Below are 17,103 nucleotides of genomic sequence, written 5' to 3'. Positions count from 1 at the left end.
AATCCCAATTGCTGTAAAATGAAATGATTGCAGCAAAAATAATAAGTTCAATTTACAATCCACATGCCACAATAAACCTTTAACAATAATTTCTCCTAGTTGCTCTTTAACTCAATAAAAATGTAAAATCTTAGTGTGTTTAACTTGAAGCCAGGATTATATCCTTTTGATTGTTTTTAGGTGTGATTTCAGTAGACAGGAGGGGAGGAGGGGCGTAGGGAGGAAGGTAGAGAGGAAAGTAGGGAAAGAGGAAAGAAGAAAGGGAAGAGAAGGGGGAAAGGAAGTAAGGAAATTCAGGCACGTAGCCATTTACCAATTCATTGGAATTCGGACAACAGTTAAGTTGACGCCCAGGGCAGCCTCAGCCTTTAGGCTGAGTGGGACACTCCTAATGGAGGCGCCCGCCGGAACCCTGAGCCCGCCCTCCGTCGGCAGCTGGCAAAGCAGCTTTGCTCACGCCGCGGGGTGGTAGCGAGCACCCCGCCGGCTTTCATCGCCAGGGATCCTACCCAGGGCGGGACGGCTTCTCCCGCGGTGGGGCTTATTTTGCAGCCAACCAATGAGAATTGGTGAGGTGGGATTTCATAACTATCTAAATACCTGCGTAGGGAGCCAGAATTCAATTCTGACCGTTTGCCGAATCCACCTCTAAAGTTTTGTTTTTATAGGTGAATACGCCCATGTCTCTTTGAGAACCGCTGCCCCGGGGCAAAGGCGACGACCCGCCTTTGGAGGAGGGCGAGGGGCGCAGCAAAGGGAAACGAAGGCGTCCCGGCCCCGCCGCGGGGCTATCCCGGGCTCCCACCCCGGCTCCCGCGGCGCCCAGGGCGGGCTGGGGCCGCAGGGCCCGCCTTCCCCCGGCCCCCGGAGCGAGGGCGACCAAGGCTGCACTTACATCCATCTTGGAAAGTGCCTGCCCGTCCAACCGCCTCTTCATCGTGTAGGAATCGGGCACCCGGTAAATGGCCTCACCCCGGCCGCGCCCCAGCGTCGCCCAGGCCACCGCCCGGCGCCCGCACTCGGCGGCCGGAGGCGCGGGGCAGAGCGGGGCCGCGGGCCGAGACCCTTCTTCGGCACGGGCCGTGCGGACGGTAGCCGGATCCCAGCTTCTCCGGGGATCCCGAAAGCCCCACCTGCTGCCCGGTCCCCCTTCTTACAACCTTCGCTGTGGCAGCTGATTGGCTTACTCATTGTAAAGCTGCACAGGGCTTAATTCTTCATGGTACTCCTACCGTGAACGTGAAGTAAACCGCTTCACCGTTTTACTTGAAATAACTTGCTAGATTCAGTCCTATACGGAAGCTGTATTTGTTCCAAACTTTAATGGTTAGCACTATTAAGTTTAAATCCAGGTTGAATCTAGCTAGGTTGATCGGGGGTGTTCTGGAGAGGAAGCAGGGTAATCTAGTGGAAGAACATGGGCACCATAAGGTTTGTGAAACAGTTCTGCTTAACTAGGTGTGGAACCTAGGGCAAGACAACTCTGATCCTGCTTCTGAAAATACCCAAATCGGGGGTTATGAGGATTTTTAAGAAGTAATGTGTGCAAAGCACCAGCCTTAAGTACTCAAAAATAGTGTTGCTCAAAACAAATTTGCTTTGTGTCAATGAGTATTCAATTGATATTTTTACATTTACACTTTTCAAATGCTTTTTAATTCCTTCTTGCAACTGAGTTGATATGCAGATTCTGGTTGATTTTTTTTTTCCTTCCAACATTATGAGCAATGCTAGATGATGCAACATGATTGAGAATGCCTAATATACTCTGCTTTTGTATCCTCACAGCTTAATTGGCATGAGAGGCTCAGTAGTTACTGATTATATATTCCTATAAACTTTAAAATTATGGCAACAGACATCCCACTGCTTCTACCCTCCCCCCCCCCCCCAGCACCAGTCTCACTATTTGGTAACACACGATCACTGGTTATAGTGGTATAAAATTGTAATAATCTAGATTTATGTTCTAGTCACTTGAGTCCATTCTGGTAGCTGTTCAGGTTGGCCCAGATATATGGAAACCTACCTACGCACTGGCAGTGCTGGTTTGAGGCTGTGACCAAGGCTTGTTTATTACAAGATGAATATCTTGAAAAGGAGTAAGATTATCCCAGATGCCAAGAGCTTTTCACCAAGCAGTGTACATAACTTGGGGTGAAGAGGACAGGTAAATGATGAGGTGAAGCTCCAGAAAAGATGGAGAAAGACCACGGAATCTGAATAGAATTCAATCACCTCACAGTCGTTATCAGGAAGACCATGCTAGTGGTCAGTAAACCTCTTCAATTTTTCCCAATAATGTGTGGAGAAGTGCTAACAGAAAACTGAAGATCTTATATACCTCATCATAGAATAACTTCAAGTTGTATAATGTACAAAATGTAGGTAAAAATAAGAGTTATTGAGAACCCAAAACAATTATATACTTAAAAGTTACATGACAAGTTATTTCACATGTATTGAAGGAACTAATATTTAAAGGAAAGTTTCAATAACTCTGAAGGGAGAATCTTATACTTCTCTAGCACCTTACTCTAACAAAAAGGGAAGATTATTTTTATATCTCTAAATTATTACAGTACTTATTCTAAAAAGTGACCCAGCCATTTCCTAGAGTAGATTTTTCACCAGTTAGTTTTCTTTTCAAATGACATTAGAAACTTACAACCAAAACTGGAAACCTCGTTTTTCCCTTAAAAAACAAAAACAACAACAACAACAAAAAAAACAATGTGCCTATAGTCCCAGCTACTTGGGAGACTGAAGCAGGATTGCTTGAGTACAGGAGTCAAGCAAGACTAGACCAGCTTGGGCAGCATAGTGAGATCATCTCAAAAAAAAATTAAATTCATGATGTTATAAAGTAGGGATAAAGTTACCTTCTAAATATTTAATAATTCCAAGTGTCCTGTGAGGAAAAGATTTTTTTCCTAATTAAGACAAACTCCTCAAGGTTATATAACTAAGAGCATACTACATTATAACTAAGTTGGTAGCCTCAGATTTTAGTCCCTGATATAATGCATGCTAATACTATGAAAAAGTCATAATGGACAGATTTCATAGTGTTATAATTCTACCTTAAAAAATTAACTTTCCATAAAAGAAAACAGCAATGCCAAATTTTGAATTAGTAACTCCATTTTTGGTTGCTTATTTACCCAACCTCCAATTCACAAACAACTTAATCTACACTAAAAGGCATGGAGGAAAGGGCCTATGACATCTTGATTTGTTTAAAGGGAAAGACATTTCAACATTAAGTATCACCCTTTTAAAATTCAGAAATGCATATACCCTAAACTATTTCCATTTCAAGAGCTATATCGATAATAAATACCGGGCTCTTTTTCTGAAGATCCGTAATTTTTCTTGAAAGAATGAAATTCTGCATCTAATTTCTAATTCTGTAAGTAATTCTCATACCTATTTATACATTAAATACACAGAAGCAACTGAATATTCCTGTTTCTTAATCTAAACATATATATTCCCTTAGCAATGGTCTTGTGACGTATGGATGTGAGTTTTTTTTAAACTCCAATTCCAGTGTTCAAAAGCAAGGGAACTACACCTCACAACACAACTTTTATAAACTACATTCAATTCAAAGTAAGAATGTCTTAGGGGCCCATTATTGGAACTTCATAAAAACAGATCTTTTGATTTCCTCTAGATAGCCAGATTGTATTCCTGTTTAAGATTATACATAAGATAAATAATTAAAGAAATACTTATTTAGTCTCTTTGTTTTTTTGTTTTGAGACAGAGTCTCGCTCTTTTTGTCCTGGCTAGAGTGCCATGGCGTCAGCCTAGCTCACAGCAACCTCAAACTCTTGGGCTCAAGTGATCCTTCTGCCTCAGCTGGGACTACAGGGCATGTGCCACCATGCCTGGCTAATTTTTTTCTGTATATATATTTTTTTAGCTGTCTAGATCATTTCTTTCTATTTTTAGTAGAAATGGGGTCTCGCTCTTGCTCAGGTTGGTGTCGAACTCCTGAGCTCAAAGGATCCTCCTGCCTCGGCCTCCCAGAGTGCTAGGATTACAGGCGTGAGCCACGGTGCAGGCCTTAGTCTCTTTGATATATTGAATAGGTGACACAGTAAATATCCTTTTAAGTTTAAAGATGTAAATAGCACTGATATTTCCTAATATACAAGTTTTAATGCATTTTAATTTACTATAAAAAATTTAAAGTGAGCTTGTTTTGAAATTTCACTCATCTCAAATACTGTAAACAACCAGTTATGTCTTATTTTGACAGGTGTCTAGATTTGTCCCCTCACAACAGGAACTGTGTTAATCAGACATCCAAATAAGAATTTAAATGCCTGAGAAACTTTTTCAATCCCTTAGCATTCTGTATAATTGCATTTGCTTTAGTCATGACCGCAAGTCCCTAACATAACTCACTACTTTCAAGTTCAAGTGATGCTAATTATTCCTGAAACTGTAATTTAGCCCCATCCTAACATCAAGTATTTTTTCCACTGTTATTTGACTATGGCTGATCTAACATCTGCTAAGGAGTTCCCAGGAGTTATCAGGTTACCAGTTTCAACTGACCCCTGGAAACATCAAATAGCTACTTTGGTGGCTTTCTTTTAGTAATATTCAAATCTAGGTAAATTTGAAAAGAGAGAATTAAATTAAAAACACTCAAGAAGGCTTGCAGTTTTACAAATTACTTTTCAAAATAACAGAAAATGTAGTTATCTACCCAGATTGATGTTAGTGTTATAGCAACTTACCCGAAAGCCAGGCCATAGGATCAAAGACTACTGTGGGTCATTTTCTGATACTTTAGAAACCAGTCTCAAGTGAGGTCTAAAGTGAGTCTTACTAATACCAAATTGCACTTATAGAAAGACTCCATTACGTTTTGAAATGAGAGCAAGGGACACTTTCAACAAATAAAGGACTAATAAAAGGGTAATAGAATGGATATTATCTTGGTCAAACTCATGTTAAAAAAATTCATTTTAAAAGTCATTCTAAAGCCACTATTTACCTGATTCTGTTAGTACCATGGTAGTTTGTAAAAGATTTATGTAATGCTATTTGTAGTCCATGAAATACCCTTAAATTCTCCATGCTGAGAACTTTCCACTAATGTGACACCAGCACTGATAAACCTGAGTTATCTTCAGCTTTTCAGAGTATAAAAAACAATTTCCTTTAAAAAAATTTTTAAAGTTTCTTTTGAAGCAATTTCACAATTGCCAATTTATCTTCCTCCCCCCTACCCAAGTGAGACTTGCTAAAAAGATAAAAAAAAAAATCTTATTTGTATCTAAGGGTCAACTCTTGTGTGAGAGGGTCATTACCAAAGACTAATATTATAATATTAACTTGTTCCCTAGTTTTTATTACTCAATCTATTATCCCCAAAATTAGTCTCTCTTCATGGCACAGAATTGGCCCACTTACTAAACTGAAAAGCTTTTACAGCTTTTACAACTATTATCTTATGAACAAAATGAAGCAAATCTATATATATCTTTAGGAAAAAGATATCAAAATGTCTGAATGTGAAAACATTAGGTTAACTATACATTTTCCAGTAAGTTTTACTGCCTTTCTCCAAAGCTGCCCTTAAAGAGAGTAAATTAGAACAAAGTAGCAATGGCATTTCACTAAAAAATAAAAACGAACTCCTTTCTCCCAAGGATGTTTTAAAGCTTAAGCCCAGGACAGTGGATCTCCAAAGGGCTGCAGTATTTCCATCTGTAACAATCTCAAATTGGATATAGGAAAATGGACAAGCTGTGTATTAACAAAATACAGGACTATCTTGTGCATTTTGCCTTTAAAAAAAGAAATCTGTTGTGATTTAAGGCAAGTATTTAAGGCAAGTATTGCATTATGATCCTCAGATCAGGAAAAAAAAGTTTCCCTACCCCACAAGTAACTATAACTGTTGGAAACATGTTCTTATAGAATTTGCCATATGCTCAGAAGCTGAGCTGTTTTACTAGAAAATTATACAAGTCTGACTAACTTTGTACTCATACTAAGACGCTTTCAAGCTTGCCTACTGGGTTTTATTTCAAGCACCTGTTATGTCTCAAAAAGCAACTTGTTTCCATACTTCCTTTGGCTATTATGAGAAGATAATTCCTGCCCCAGCTTGTGTTACTTTGGAGAAAAACTCATTTCATACTTAACCCCAGAATATAGCTCATATTCTCCTGGAATATTCAGGTAGATTTTCACTTGAACACTTAAGCCAAGTCTTAGGAGTTTGGGTACACTAGAAGAGCTCAGTCAGGTTTCTGTATTTAATGGGGGGGAGGGAGGAGTTTAACCAGATTCTTCTCCCCTTAAGTTGTTGGTAATTCAAGGCAGGAACCTCATCTGGGAATTAGACAAGATTGGGTTAGATAAATTTCACATATTAATAATATCTTAAAGACCAACATAGGTAAAAAAAATAAAAAAAGTAAAATTGAAAACTCCAAGACAGTAAATTTGAGATCAATTTCAGCTTTACTTTAAATCTGCATTTATGCATTTGTTTGCAAAAAGTATACCTGTCCTTTACATTACTGCATTGTTCACTTTAGTCTTAAAGTAGTACATAAAAATAAACAATTCAAGCTTCTATATATTTTATTGTTTCTAAGCTTCTATAGGACAGGTGTGCAAACTTTAGGTTTCTCATCTCAAATCACCACACACAAACTAAGCTAACCAAAAATGCTAGTCAGCATACACGCAAAATGCATTAAAGAGAAACCTCAAATAATGTTTTTTAAAAATCAAACTTGAGAACTAACCTTTTATAATTAAACTAAGTTGTTGCACCTTTTCTTTCATATGCATAAACCGGGCTAAAGACTTCCAACAACAGACCTCGGACTTGGCACACGGACATCTCGAAGAAAAAACAAAAACAAAAGGGAAAAAATGAAAAGGGAGAGAGAGAAAGGAAAAGAGGTTTTTGCTGACTCGAGTGCAAGCTTAGTCCACTTCTTCGATGGTCGGTCCGCCAGAGGCTCCAGAACCGCCGCCGCCGCCGCCGCCGCCGCCAGGACCGCCTTGGTAAAGTTTGCTGATGATGGGGTTGCACACTCTTTCGAGCTCTTTCTGCTTGTGTTCATACTCATCTTTCTCTGCCATCTGGTTTCGGTCGAGCCAGTTGATCACCTCCTGACACTTGTCGAGGATCTTGTTTTTGTCCTGCTCGCTAATCTTGCCCCTCAGTTTCTCGTCTTCCACCGTCTGCTTGATGTTGTAGGTGTAGGACTCCACGGCGTTTTTGGCTGCCACCCGGTCGCGATTAGCTTCATCTTCCGACTTGTACCGCTCCGCCTCCTGCACCATCCGGTCAATGTCGTCCTTGCTCAGACGACCTTTGTCGTTGGTGATGGTGATTTTGTTTTCCTTACCGGTGCTCTTGTCGGCGGCGGTGACATTAAGGATGCCATTGGCGTCGATGTCGAAGGTGACCTCGATCTGGGGGACCCCGCGGGGCGCTGGGGGAATCCCGGTCAGATCGAACTTGCCCAGCAGGTTATTGTCCTTGGTCATGGCCCGTTCGCCCTCATACACCTGCACCAGCACGCTGCTCTGGTTATCCGAGTAGGTGGTGAAGGTCTGCGTCTGCTTAGTGGGGATCGTGGTGTTCCTCTTGATGAGTGGGGTCATGACGCCGCCAGCTGTCTCTATGCCCAACGACAACGGGGTAACGTCGAGTAGCAGCAGGTCCTGCACATTCTCCGATTTGTCCCCGATAAGGATGGCCGCCTGAACCGCGGCGCCGTAGGCCACCGCCTCGTCTGGGTTGATGCTCTTGTTCAGCTCCTTACCGTTGAAGAAATCCTGCAGCAACTTCTGGATCTTGGGGATGCGGGTGGAGCCGCCCACCAGCACAATCTCCTGGATCTGGCCCTTGTCCAGCTTGGCGTCGCGCAGAGCCTTCTCCACCGGCTCCAGGGTCCCGCGGAAGAGGTCTGCGTTGAGCTCCTCAAAGCGGGCGCGGGTGATGGACGTGTAGAAGTCCACGCCCTCGTACAGCGAGTCGATCTCGATGCTCGCCTGTGTGGACGAGCTCAAGGTGCGCTTGGCGCGCTCGCAGGCCGTGCGCAGCCGCCGCACGGCGCGCTTGTTGGGCCCAATGTCCTTCTTGTGTTTGCGCTTGAACTCCTCAGCCAGGTGGCTCACCATGCGGTTGTCGAAGTCCTCGCCGCCCAGGTGGGTGTCGCCGGCCGTGGACTTCACCTCGAAGATGCCATCCTCGATGGTCAGGATGGACACGTCAAAGGTGCCACCGCCCAGGTCAAAAATGAGCACGTTCTTCTCGCCACCTGCGCAGCCCTTCTTGTCCAGGCCGTAGGCGATGGCCGCCGCCGTGGGCTCGTTGATGATGCGCAGCACGTTGAGGCCAGTGATGGTGCCCGCGTCCTTGGTGGCCTGGCGCTGCGAGTCGTTGAAATAGGCCGGGACGGTGATGACCGCGCTCTGCACCTTGCCCCCCAGGTAGGCTTCCGCGATCTCCTTCATCTTAGTGAGGACCATGGAGGAGATCTCCTCCGGGAAGAAGGTCTTGATCTCCCCCTTGTACTCCACCTGCACCTTGGGCTTGCCTCCCTCGCTCACCACCCGGAACGGCCAGTGTTTCATGTCTGACTGCACCGTGGCGTCCTCGAACTTCCGCCCGATCAGCCTCTTGGCGTCGAAGATGGTGTTGGTGGGATTCATGGCCACCTGGTTCTTGGCGGCGTCGCCGATGAGGCGCTCGGTGTCGGTGAAGGCCACGTAGCTGGGGGTGGTGCGGTTGCCCTGGTCGTTGGCGATGATCTCCACCTTGCCATGTTGAAAGACCCCCACACAAGAGTAGGTGGTCCCCAGGTCGATGCCGATAGCTGGGCCGCGGGCAGACATCCTGACTGAAAGACAGGCAAGCGACGTTAAAACGAGAAAACCAAGGAGAAGAAATTCGCGGCGTCAACTAACGGTCGCCTCGCACCAGACTCCGCGAGCGAGACCAGCGTTCCCCACTCCACCCCCCTTTTCGGGCCCCGGCTCTTATAGCCGCCTTCTGCAGCCTCTGGAAACTCCCAGAGCCAATCCGCTCCCGGGACCGCCCCCACAAACTCTTCTAGCCCCGCCACAGGTTTGCCTGGGTCGGAGTGACCGCCCGGTGGCCCAACAGATTTCAAGTTGCTTGAGGGGCGGGACCCGGGTCCGCGCCTGGAGACTGAGGGGCGGCCGTTATGCAAATGAGGCTCCTCCCTGTTGCTCGGCGGCCGGGCCCCGGCGCCTCGCGCGCCGCCTGCTGCTTAGGGGCGTTGGGATCGCGCCTCTGGGCCAGGTATTCGCGCTTTTGCGCGATCTTTGCCTTTTCTTAGCGGGATTCGTTGATGTCCATCGGATTGGCAGGGCACGCGGCCAATGAGCAGCACGGACTCTCAAGTGGGGTGGGGAAGGCTGGGGCGTGGCGCGGGGAGGAGGCTGGAAATTGGAGCCGGCTGAGGGGAGCCACCTGCATGGGTCGCTCAGTTCCTGCAGCTTAAAATGCAGTCCGGTGCCAAATGTCCCGACTAATTTAGTGCGCAGGGGTGGGCGAATTCATTCTGAGTTGGTTACACGGAAGAAACATGGGTGGAACCGACTTTTGTGGCTGCGCCATCCAAGGAGGGGGGATCGGGAGTTGGGGTGGCTGGGGCGTGAGGGCGGCTCTTCTGGGCAGGGACCAAAAAAAAAAAAAAAAAAAATGAAAGTGACGTTGCTTAGGTAGGCGGTCGGCCTCCGGGGTTTTTACTTTCGTGCTTCGCGGCGTCTCGGTGTGTGTGAGCGCTCGCTAATAACTGCCTGGCGCGTGGGGAGAACCCGAGCCCGCCGAGAGACCGACCGTTTTCCGCGCCGCGCAGGGGGCGGCCTGCCGGGCGGGGGACTCGGGAGTGGCAGCAACTCGCCCTCCCAGGAGCCTGCGTTTAAACTTCCTCTACCGCACTTTTCCTTTTCTCTGCTTGTGCTACCACTTTAAACTTCCTGGTTTCGCTTTCCTTATTTTCGGTTTCAAGTTCTTTACGGGAAAAACTATAAATTAATCTAATCTTGCACGTTAAAAGACCATAAAATAACCCAGTCTCGCTCTTGCACGATCCTCTTCCCGCAGCATACACATAGGCGTCCCTGTTTATGACCTAGTCCTGTTTATAACTGCGCTCAATTCAATGAGATTGTTTTCTTTAGCTATGCTGAAATTACATTAGGGGCATAAACTCTCAGAGAAGGTAGATGAAAAGGCAGCTCATTTTCTCATGTTTAACGGGAATATGAGAATAGGTCTGGAAAGTACTATCCGGCACCAGGGGCTAGGAGGTAGAAGCAGGCTCCTCCTATAAATGGAATTCTGGAGGAAGACAGTAACCTGTAACACAGACAGCGACAACTTCACCTTATGGGGGGAAGCTGGGGACATTCATCCAACAAGCTTTAACAGGTACCTGCTACGTGAGAGTAAAAAGACAAAGGAGATGGTCTGTCCTTAAGAGGTTGAGTGTCTAAGAAAGAGGTAAAGATACTTAGAAGTACTGAAAAAAGGGCGCTATGGGAACAGAGGAGGGCACACCCAGACTGAGGGAAAAGTGTGTTGGTTGAGGGCTACCTGGAAGAGATGAGTGAGCCAGGTGCTGAAGTTTGCCAGCAAAGAGAATAGGAATGGCATTCTTTATGTAGGTTGTAGTACAGGCAAAGATGAAAGCAGTGTTGGGGACTAGGCGTTCCTACAGATTAGTGTCGCTAGAAGGGCAGGGGTACAGGCAAGAAATAGTCTCTTCAGTTGAACAGGATACATTTAAGAGCTTTTTGTGCCATAGTCTTTCCTGAGGCTGTGAGAGAGAACCATCCTTTGAAGCAGGCTAGTAATGTGTAGCCCATATAAAAGTTACATGAGACAGTGCTGGAGAAAAGTTGAGAAATACAAAAGTTATCTGTGACCAAAAAGTAATGTTGACAGAAGTCATAAGGTCAATCAATGAATATTTAACATTCTTTTATCTAGTGGTACATGTCATTTACAATTTTTAAGAACACAATTGCTATTAATTTCTTAATCTCATCAGTTAAATAGTACTGGTTTTAACCACAATTCCCATCCCCTTTTCCATGAAGTTGAAGAAAATATTTTGAAATAGGAAACCTTAAGAAAATATTAGGAAAACAAGGATAAAACCAAAATTTTTCTGATTGAAGCTGTCATAAATTTTGGGTACAAATCTCTTTTATTTTGTTCTTGGAAATTCTTTTTTATGTAGTTTTTTTTTTCTTTTTTAAGATAAAAGGGAATTAGTGGTCTGGAAGCAATACAGAGATATGATATGATTTAGAGATAGGGTCCCAGCTACGACTGAGAAAGAACTGTGAGAAACAAACTCTTCAGATCTCTTGTTTTTATGAGCCCGCACACACTTACCTCAAGCAAAGCAAGATTGCAAAAAAGCAAGCAGGCCAGAGTTCTCACACAGAAACACTAAAATTAGAGCTTTAGAAGGGAGTTTCTTTTGCATAGTAACTGTGTGCTACTTCTGTGCACAGTTATTGCAAACAAATCTTGCAATCTAACTACCACATTCATCTTTAACACAGCTTTCTGAAATCACAGTAGCAATTATACCCCAGCTTTCTTTAGCCATATATATTTATTTCTGCTCCATCTTTTCACCTAGTAAATTGATGTTTCATATGTTCCATACTTTAAATGGCAACCTGAGCTTTTCCCAAAAACAGTGTTACTTGCATTTTAATTTTACATGAAAGAAACTTGCAGTTATAGGACGTCACATACTGACCATTCTTGGAATTTTTATGTTTTCTCTATTTGTATTGATTTTTTTTAAAATCTTCTTTTTTTCTCTTTGATGACTGTGGCTCAGAATCCATTAAAAACATAGTCCATTGGCCGGGCGCGGTGGCTCACGCCTGTAATCCTAGCACTCTGGGAGGCCGAGGCGGGTGGATCGCTCAAGGTCAGGAGTTCGAGACCAGCCTGAGCAAGAACGAGACCCCGTCTCTACTAAAAATAGAAAGAAATTATATGGACAACTAAAATATATATAGAAAAAATTAGCCGGGCATGGTGGCACGTGCCTGTAGTCCCAGCTACTAGGGAGGCTGAGGCAGTAGGATCGCTTGAGCCCAGGAGTTTGAGGTTGCTGTGAGCTAAGGCTGACGCCATGGCACTCACTCTAGCCCGGGCAACAAAGTGAGACTCTGTCTCAAAAAAAAAAAACAAAAAAACATAGTCCATTGAAAACGGTCACATTAGCAAATTTATCATCAAATAGTATTCATCAGTGCCATCAACTGTGCAACAAAACAGGTAAGCTCTACCAATGAGAATGGAAAGTAGTACAATTTTTCTGGAGGGCAATGTGACAATATTTTTTCTTTACCTTAAATATAATCATACCCTTCATTTAGTAGAGCTCATTGTGGGATTGAATACTTTGGGAATTATTCGATTGAATAATTGAAACAATTGCATTATTTCTAAAGAAATAAGAGAAAATTTAGGTAGTATTATTTATGTTAATAAAAAGGAAATGGCTTAAATATTCAACAGTAACAGAATGATTACCTAAATGATAGTACCTGCAGTGATTATGCAGCCATAAAAATTGTTTACAAGATTTTTAATGATGCAGGAAAATGTTCTTGATATAATTAAATGAAAAAAGAAGATACATGTCATTTTTATTTTTGGAGACAGAATGATCTTGCTTTGTTGCTCAGACTGGAGTGCAGTGGCATAATCAAAGCTCCCTGTAACCTCGAACTCCTAGGCCCAGGGGATCTTCCCACCTCAGCTTTCCCGGTAGCTGGGACTGGGGCTGGGCCCAGGCTACCACACCCAGCTAATTTTTCTATTTTTGTTTAATGGTAGAGATGGGGCCTCACTATGTTGCTCAGGCTGGTCTTGAACTGGCCTCAAGCAGTCCTCTTGCCTCAGCCTCCCAAAGTGCTGGAATTAACAGGCGTGAGCCACTATGCCCAGGCTGTATCTTCTTATATGTAGGATAATCTTATATACATGAAAAATGTATCAGAATTTATCTCTCAGTGGTAGAATTATTAGTAATTTTTGTACTTTTATAATCGATTTTTAAGATGGCTATTAACATTCAGTTGAAACAATGTTTACTAAGTTCTATTATGTACATAGAAATTACTACTGATTTTCAACAAGTGAAATTTCTGTTTGGCATATTATAAATATTAGGGTGTTTCAAAATATTTTTGAAATTCAAAGACTGAGTTTCCACACAAATTAAATGGTGTAAAAAACAAGAGCATTAACATATGTCAAATTCTGTCTAATTAATTCCCAGCACTCAAAAGAGTACCTGGAAAGCAGTAGTAAATCACTAGCTCCATGTTTACTAAAAGTTAACTGAGGTACATCATTTAGCCAAAAAACTGAAAATAATTTCACTGTTTTCCTGTATAAGAGGAAGATCCTGGCTGGGTGCAGTGGCTCATGCCTATAATTCCAGCACTTTGGGAGGCTGAGGCAAGAGGACTGCTTGAGGCCAGTTCAAGACCAGCCTGAGCAAGAACGAGACCCGTGGTCTCTACTAAAAATAGAAAACTTAGCTGGGCGTGGTGGTGCATGCCTGTAGTCCCAGCTACTCCAGAGGCTGAGGCAGGAGAGTCACTTGAGCCCTGGAATTTGAGGTTGCAGCGAACTATGACAATGCCACTGCATACTAGCCCAGGTTACAGAGTGAGACCTCTTGTATTTCTGTGCCAAATGATACTACAGAGACCAAAAGCTGAAACAAATTCACATGTGAAAATATTTGTACTAAGGAAATAAAGGTGAATACGATGAGGTCTAAAATTATGTGTATGGCTATTAGACCTGCCCTAAGGAAACTAACTGAGCAAGAATAAATTTTTGCAGAATTACTAGGAAAGAAACAAACTTGTGGATTTTCCTGAAACTTTCTCAGTCCCCACTCAGGCATAACCTGCGTAAAGGTTGTGGATTATTTTGAGGAGGTAATGTTGGTCTACAGAAAAAGAGGAGTGAGTAACAGCCTATAATTTGAGGACCTTTGAGCAAACTGGAGTTCAACTGATGATTATATTTAAGATATCTGTAAATACTGCTGTTTTATAATTCTTTGAAAGTGCCCTATCCTAAAATATTTCTCAATCACCAATCACTACAGGAAAAAATTCACCATTTGTTTCTTTGAGTCTTAAAAAACTCAGTTACAGTTAAACTATAGATACACAGTAAGCTGGGATAAGACACTACCACTCATGATATGAAAGGCCAAGAGTCCCGAACCTGGAGGAAGGCTTTTCCAGAAGAGAAAATCTGTGACAATAGCAGACAGATTGTGCCTACTTAAATTTTTAGTGCTAACCTTAAGAGTAAGACCGTGTGGAATAGTCTGAAATAATCCAGAGGAAGTGAGGCTGTCCTGTACTTAGAGAATCAGACTCAATATGCCATTATTATTAATTCTTCTTAAATTCTTAAAATGAAAAATTTAAAAAATGAATTATACTGGCAAAGCAGTTATTTCTCTGAATAGTAAATTATGTTTCTTATTTTGAAAAATGAATTAACCTTCTGAAAGAGCTAAATACTATATCAGTGGGTTTTTATAAATAATTATTTCTTTGTATTCATATATTAGGAAGGAAACCCAACTGATTTGTTGCCATCTGTGTTTGCCATGAGATATAGTACTTTTCCAATAATTCTTCTATATTGAAAGAAATTAGAATTTGGCAACAAGAATTTTAGCTTGTTGAATTTTCTTTGTGTGCTTCTTAAGCTACTTGGGAATGCCATAATTAGCTATATCAGACACTTTATTATTTTGGTATTAGAGGATGGGAGGAGTTGATAAGTTTCAGACCAATAATTTTTTAAAAGGGCCAGGTTGAAAAAATATAGTGTAAATAAAAGTAATGTACAGACAATTTAACTTCTGAACATAGAGGAGGAAATTTTATTAGATAAAAGCAATGGATTAAAAAATGTAACAGAAGTACTTTATGTAACCCAATAATTCCATTTTATACTACTATACAGAAAATAATCACATTATAGAATGCATTTATACCATTTATAATTATTGTAATTCATTACATTTGTAGTTAGTACAGTCAAAATTTAAGCCATTTTTCTTTAGTAAATCTAATTCCACCAGTCAATCAAAAATTTTTTGTTGAGTCATTACTGTATTGATCTGGCACCTTTAATTATTGGTAATATTCTTTTGTCTTTTCTATTTCCTATTTATTTTTAGAAGGGCTTCCTCACATTCCCAAAAGAGATAAACTCTAGTATTTTTTAGACTCTAATACCTCTCTTGGCTTATTTGTTTTATTTCTCTTAAAGCCGTTGAATTCACATGTATTTGAACTCTTCAGTGGATTTCTCTTCTCCCTTCTTTCCTTCTACCCTCTATCACATTGTAATTAACTCTTTCTCTGATTTCCAGTGAGTCTAATTTTTAGAATGAACATTCAAGTTATCATCCTACTTTATAGCTAGGGTTTTTAAATGACATAACTTCTGCATATCCTATTAAGTATACTCTACATTAGATCTCTTTGTGCAACTCCTTATTAAAACATTTGAAGAAATAGGCATAAAAATAAAGTCAGCATTTCTGAAAATATATAACATCTTGATATTTCACGAGAAACAAAATATAATAATAATAATAAGGAATTGGGTACATAGTTAACCAGAAGTAAAACTACAAATATATTCACAATAAGTAAATTTGACTATAAGATTCATGTGGTTAAGAAATGTATATATGTGCATATATATATGTCTTTGTGTGTGTGTGTAAAACAAAGCATTTGTAGTCAAGTTAAAATCTCACCAGATGTTAAATTTATCCATGAAAGGTTTTGTTTGTTTGTTTTTTGTTTCTTTAGAGACAGGGCGTTGATCTGTTGCCTGGGCTAGAGTGCAGTGGCACAATCTTAGTTGATAGCAGCCTCAAACTCCTGGGCTCAAACAATCCTCCTGCCCCAGCCTCCCAAGTAGCTAAGACTATAGGCACATGCCACCACACCCTGCTAATTTTTTAAATTTTTTTGTAGATACGAGTTCTTGCTATGTTGCCCAAACTGGTCTCAAATTCCTGGCCTCAAGCGATCGTCTTGCCTCGGCATTCCAAAGTGCTAGGATTAGAAGCATGAGCCACCATGCCTGGCCCATGAAAGGTTTTTAAAAATATCTTAGCTATCATTTCATTCAACACTTAGTTAAATTTTATTTGAAATTTGAAAGCTGAGAAGCATGGCATTGTACATTAATATTGACAGAAATTAATTCTGCCTTATTAGGTTATATTGCTAATTTCAGAAGAAAATAATGTGTGATTTGTGTAAATCTTACTACTATGGAAGTAATACGAGTTCTGTGCTTCCTTCAAGATAACAGAATTGAAAAGAAGCTTCATCAATATCAATAAAGTATATGATTGGTATATACAGTGGAAAAGGAAGAAGGGCAAGTGTATTACAGTCAGTATCAACTATACTATCTTGTTAAAATATTGGTCTTAAAATTTTTTGCTCTGTAACCACTTCTTTTTACTTACACTCTAAACTACAAATTTTGGGATGTAACTTTTTAAATTGCCTAACTACATTTCATAACATGTAAGCTATAATTCTAGTTATTTTAAGTTTAGAATTATATGTTTTTATACACATTTGTGATTATCTTCTTTATAATATATGTACAGTAGCCTAGCAAGCCCTTTTATTTTAGAAGGGAGCCTTGAAGATAATTAGCATAATTAGCATATAAAGTTTCATTTTAGTGTAGCTTTAACCACGATGTTGTATGAATTTTTTAGTTACGTTTCTTTAGCATATTTTCCACAAATATTAGGAGAGTCAGCATGAATCAATTTTGTTACAACAAAGTGATTCCAAAGTGATCTTTACTGAGTTTTCTTGGATCTTTGCAACTGGAACTTTTGGGGTTGATGAAGTTTGTCAGGAACACAGAAAAGATGGTGCCACTTCAGATCTGATATTCCTGGGTCTGCACTTAAAGATTATCTGTTGAAGATTGATTCTTCCCCATGTCCTCTCCAA

General features: G+C 41.4%; 1 protein-coding gene across 1 annotated transcript; it reads right to left on the bottom strand.

The window, feature by feature from the left end:
* Positions 1–6,476: 6,476 nt before the first annotated feature.
* Positions 6,477–9,000, bottom strand: HSPA2 (heat shock protein family A (Hsp70) member 2). The gene has a single exon (XM_069465052.1). The coding sequence runs from the start codon at positions 8,890–8,892 to the stop codon at positions 6,970–6,972; it is 1,923 nt and encodes a 640-aa protein (XP_069321153.1). The 5' UTR covers positions 8,893–9,000; the 3' UTR covers positions 6,477–6,969.
* Positions 9,001–17,103: the final 8,103 nt, after the last annotated feature.

The sequence above is a fragment of the Eulemur rufifrons genome, chromosome 2, assembly GCF_041146395.1.
Source record: "Eulemur rufifrons isolate Redbay chromosome 2, OSU_ERuf_1, whole genome shotgun sequence".
In the NCBI taxonomy this organism is placed as follows: domain Eukaryota; kingdom Metazoa; phylum Chordata; class Mammalia; order Primates; family Lemuridae; genus Eulemur; species Eulemur rufifrons.
Note: the sequence above shows the minus strand (reverse complement) of the source record. Positions and strands in the feature narration are given on the sequence as shown.

Coding starts and splice junctions, on each gene's coding strand:
- HSPA2 (XM_069465052.1), bottom strand. CDS start 8,892: ATGTCTGCCCGCGGCCCAGCTATCGGCATCGACCTGGGGACCACCTAC.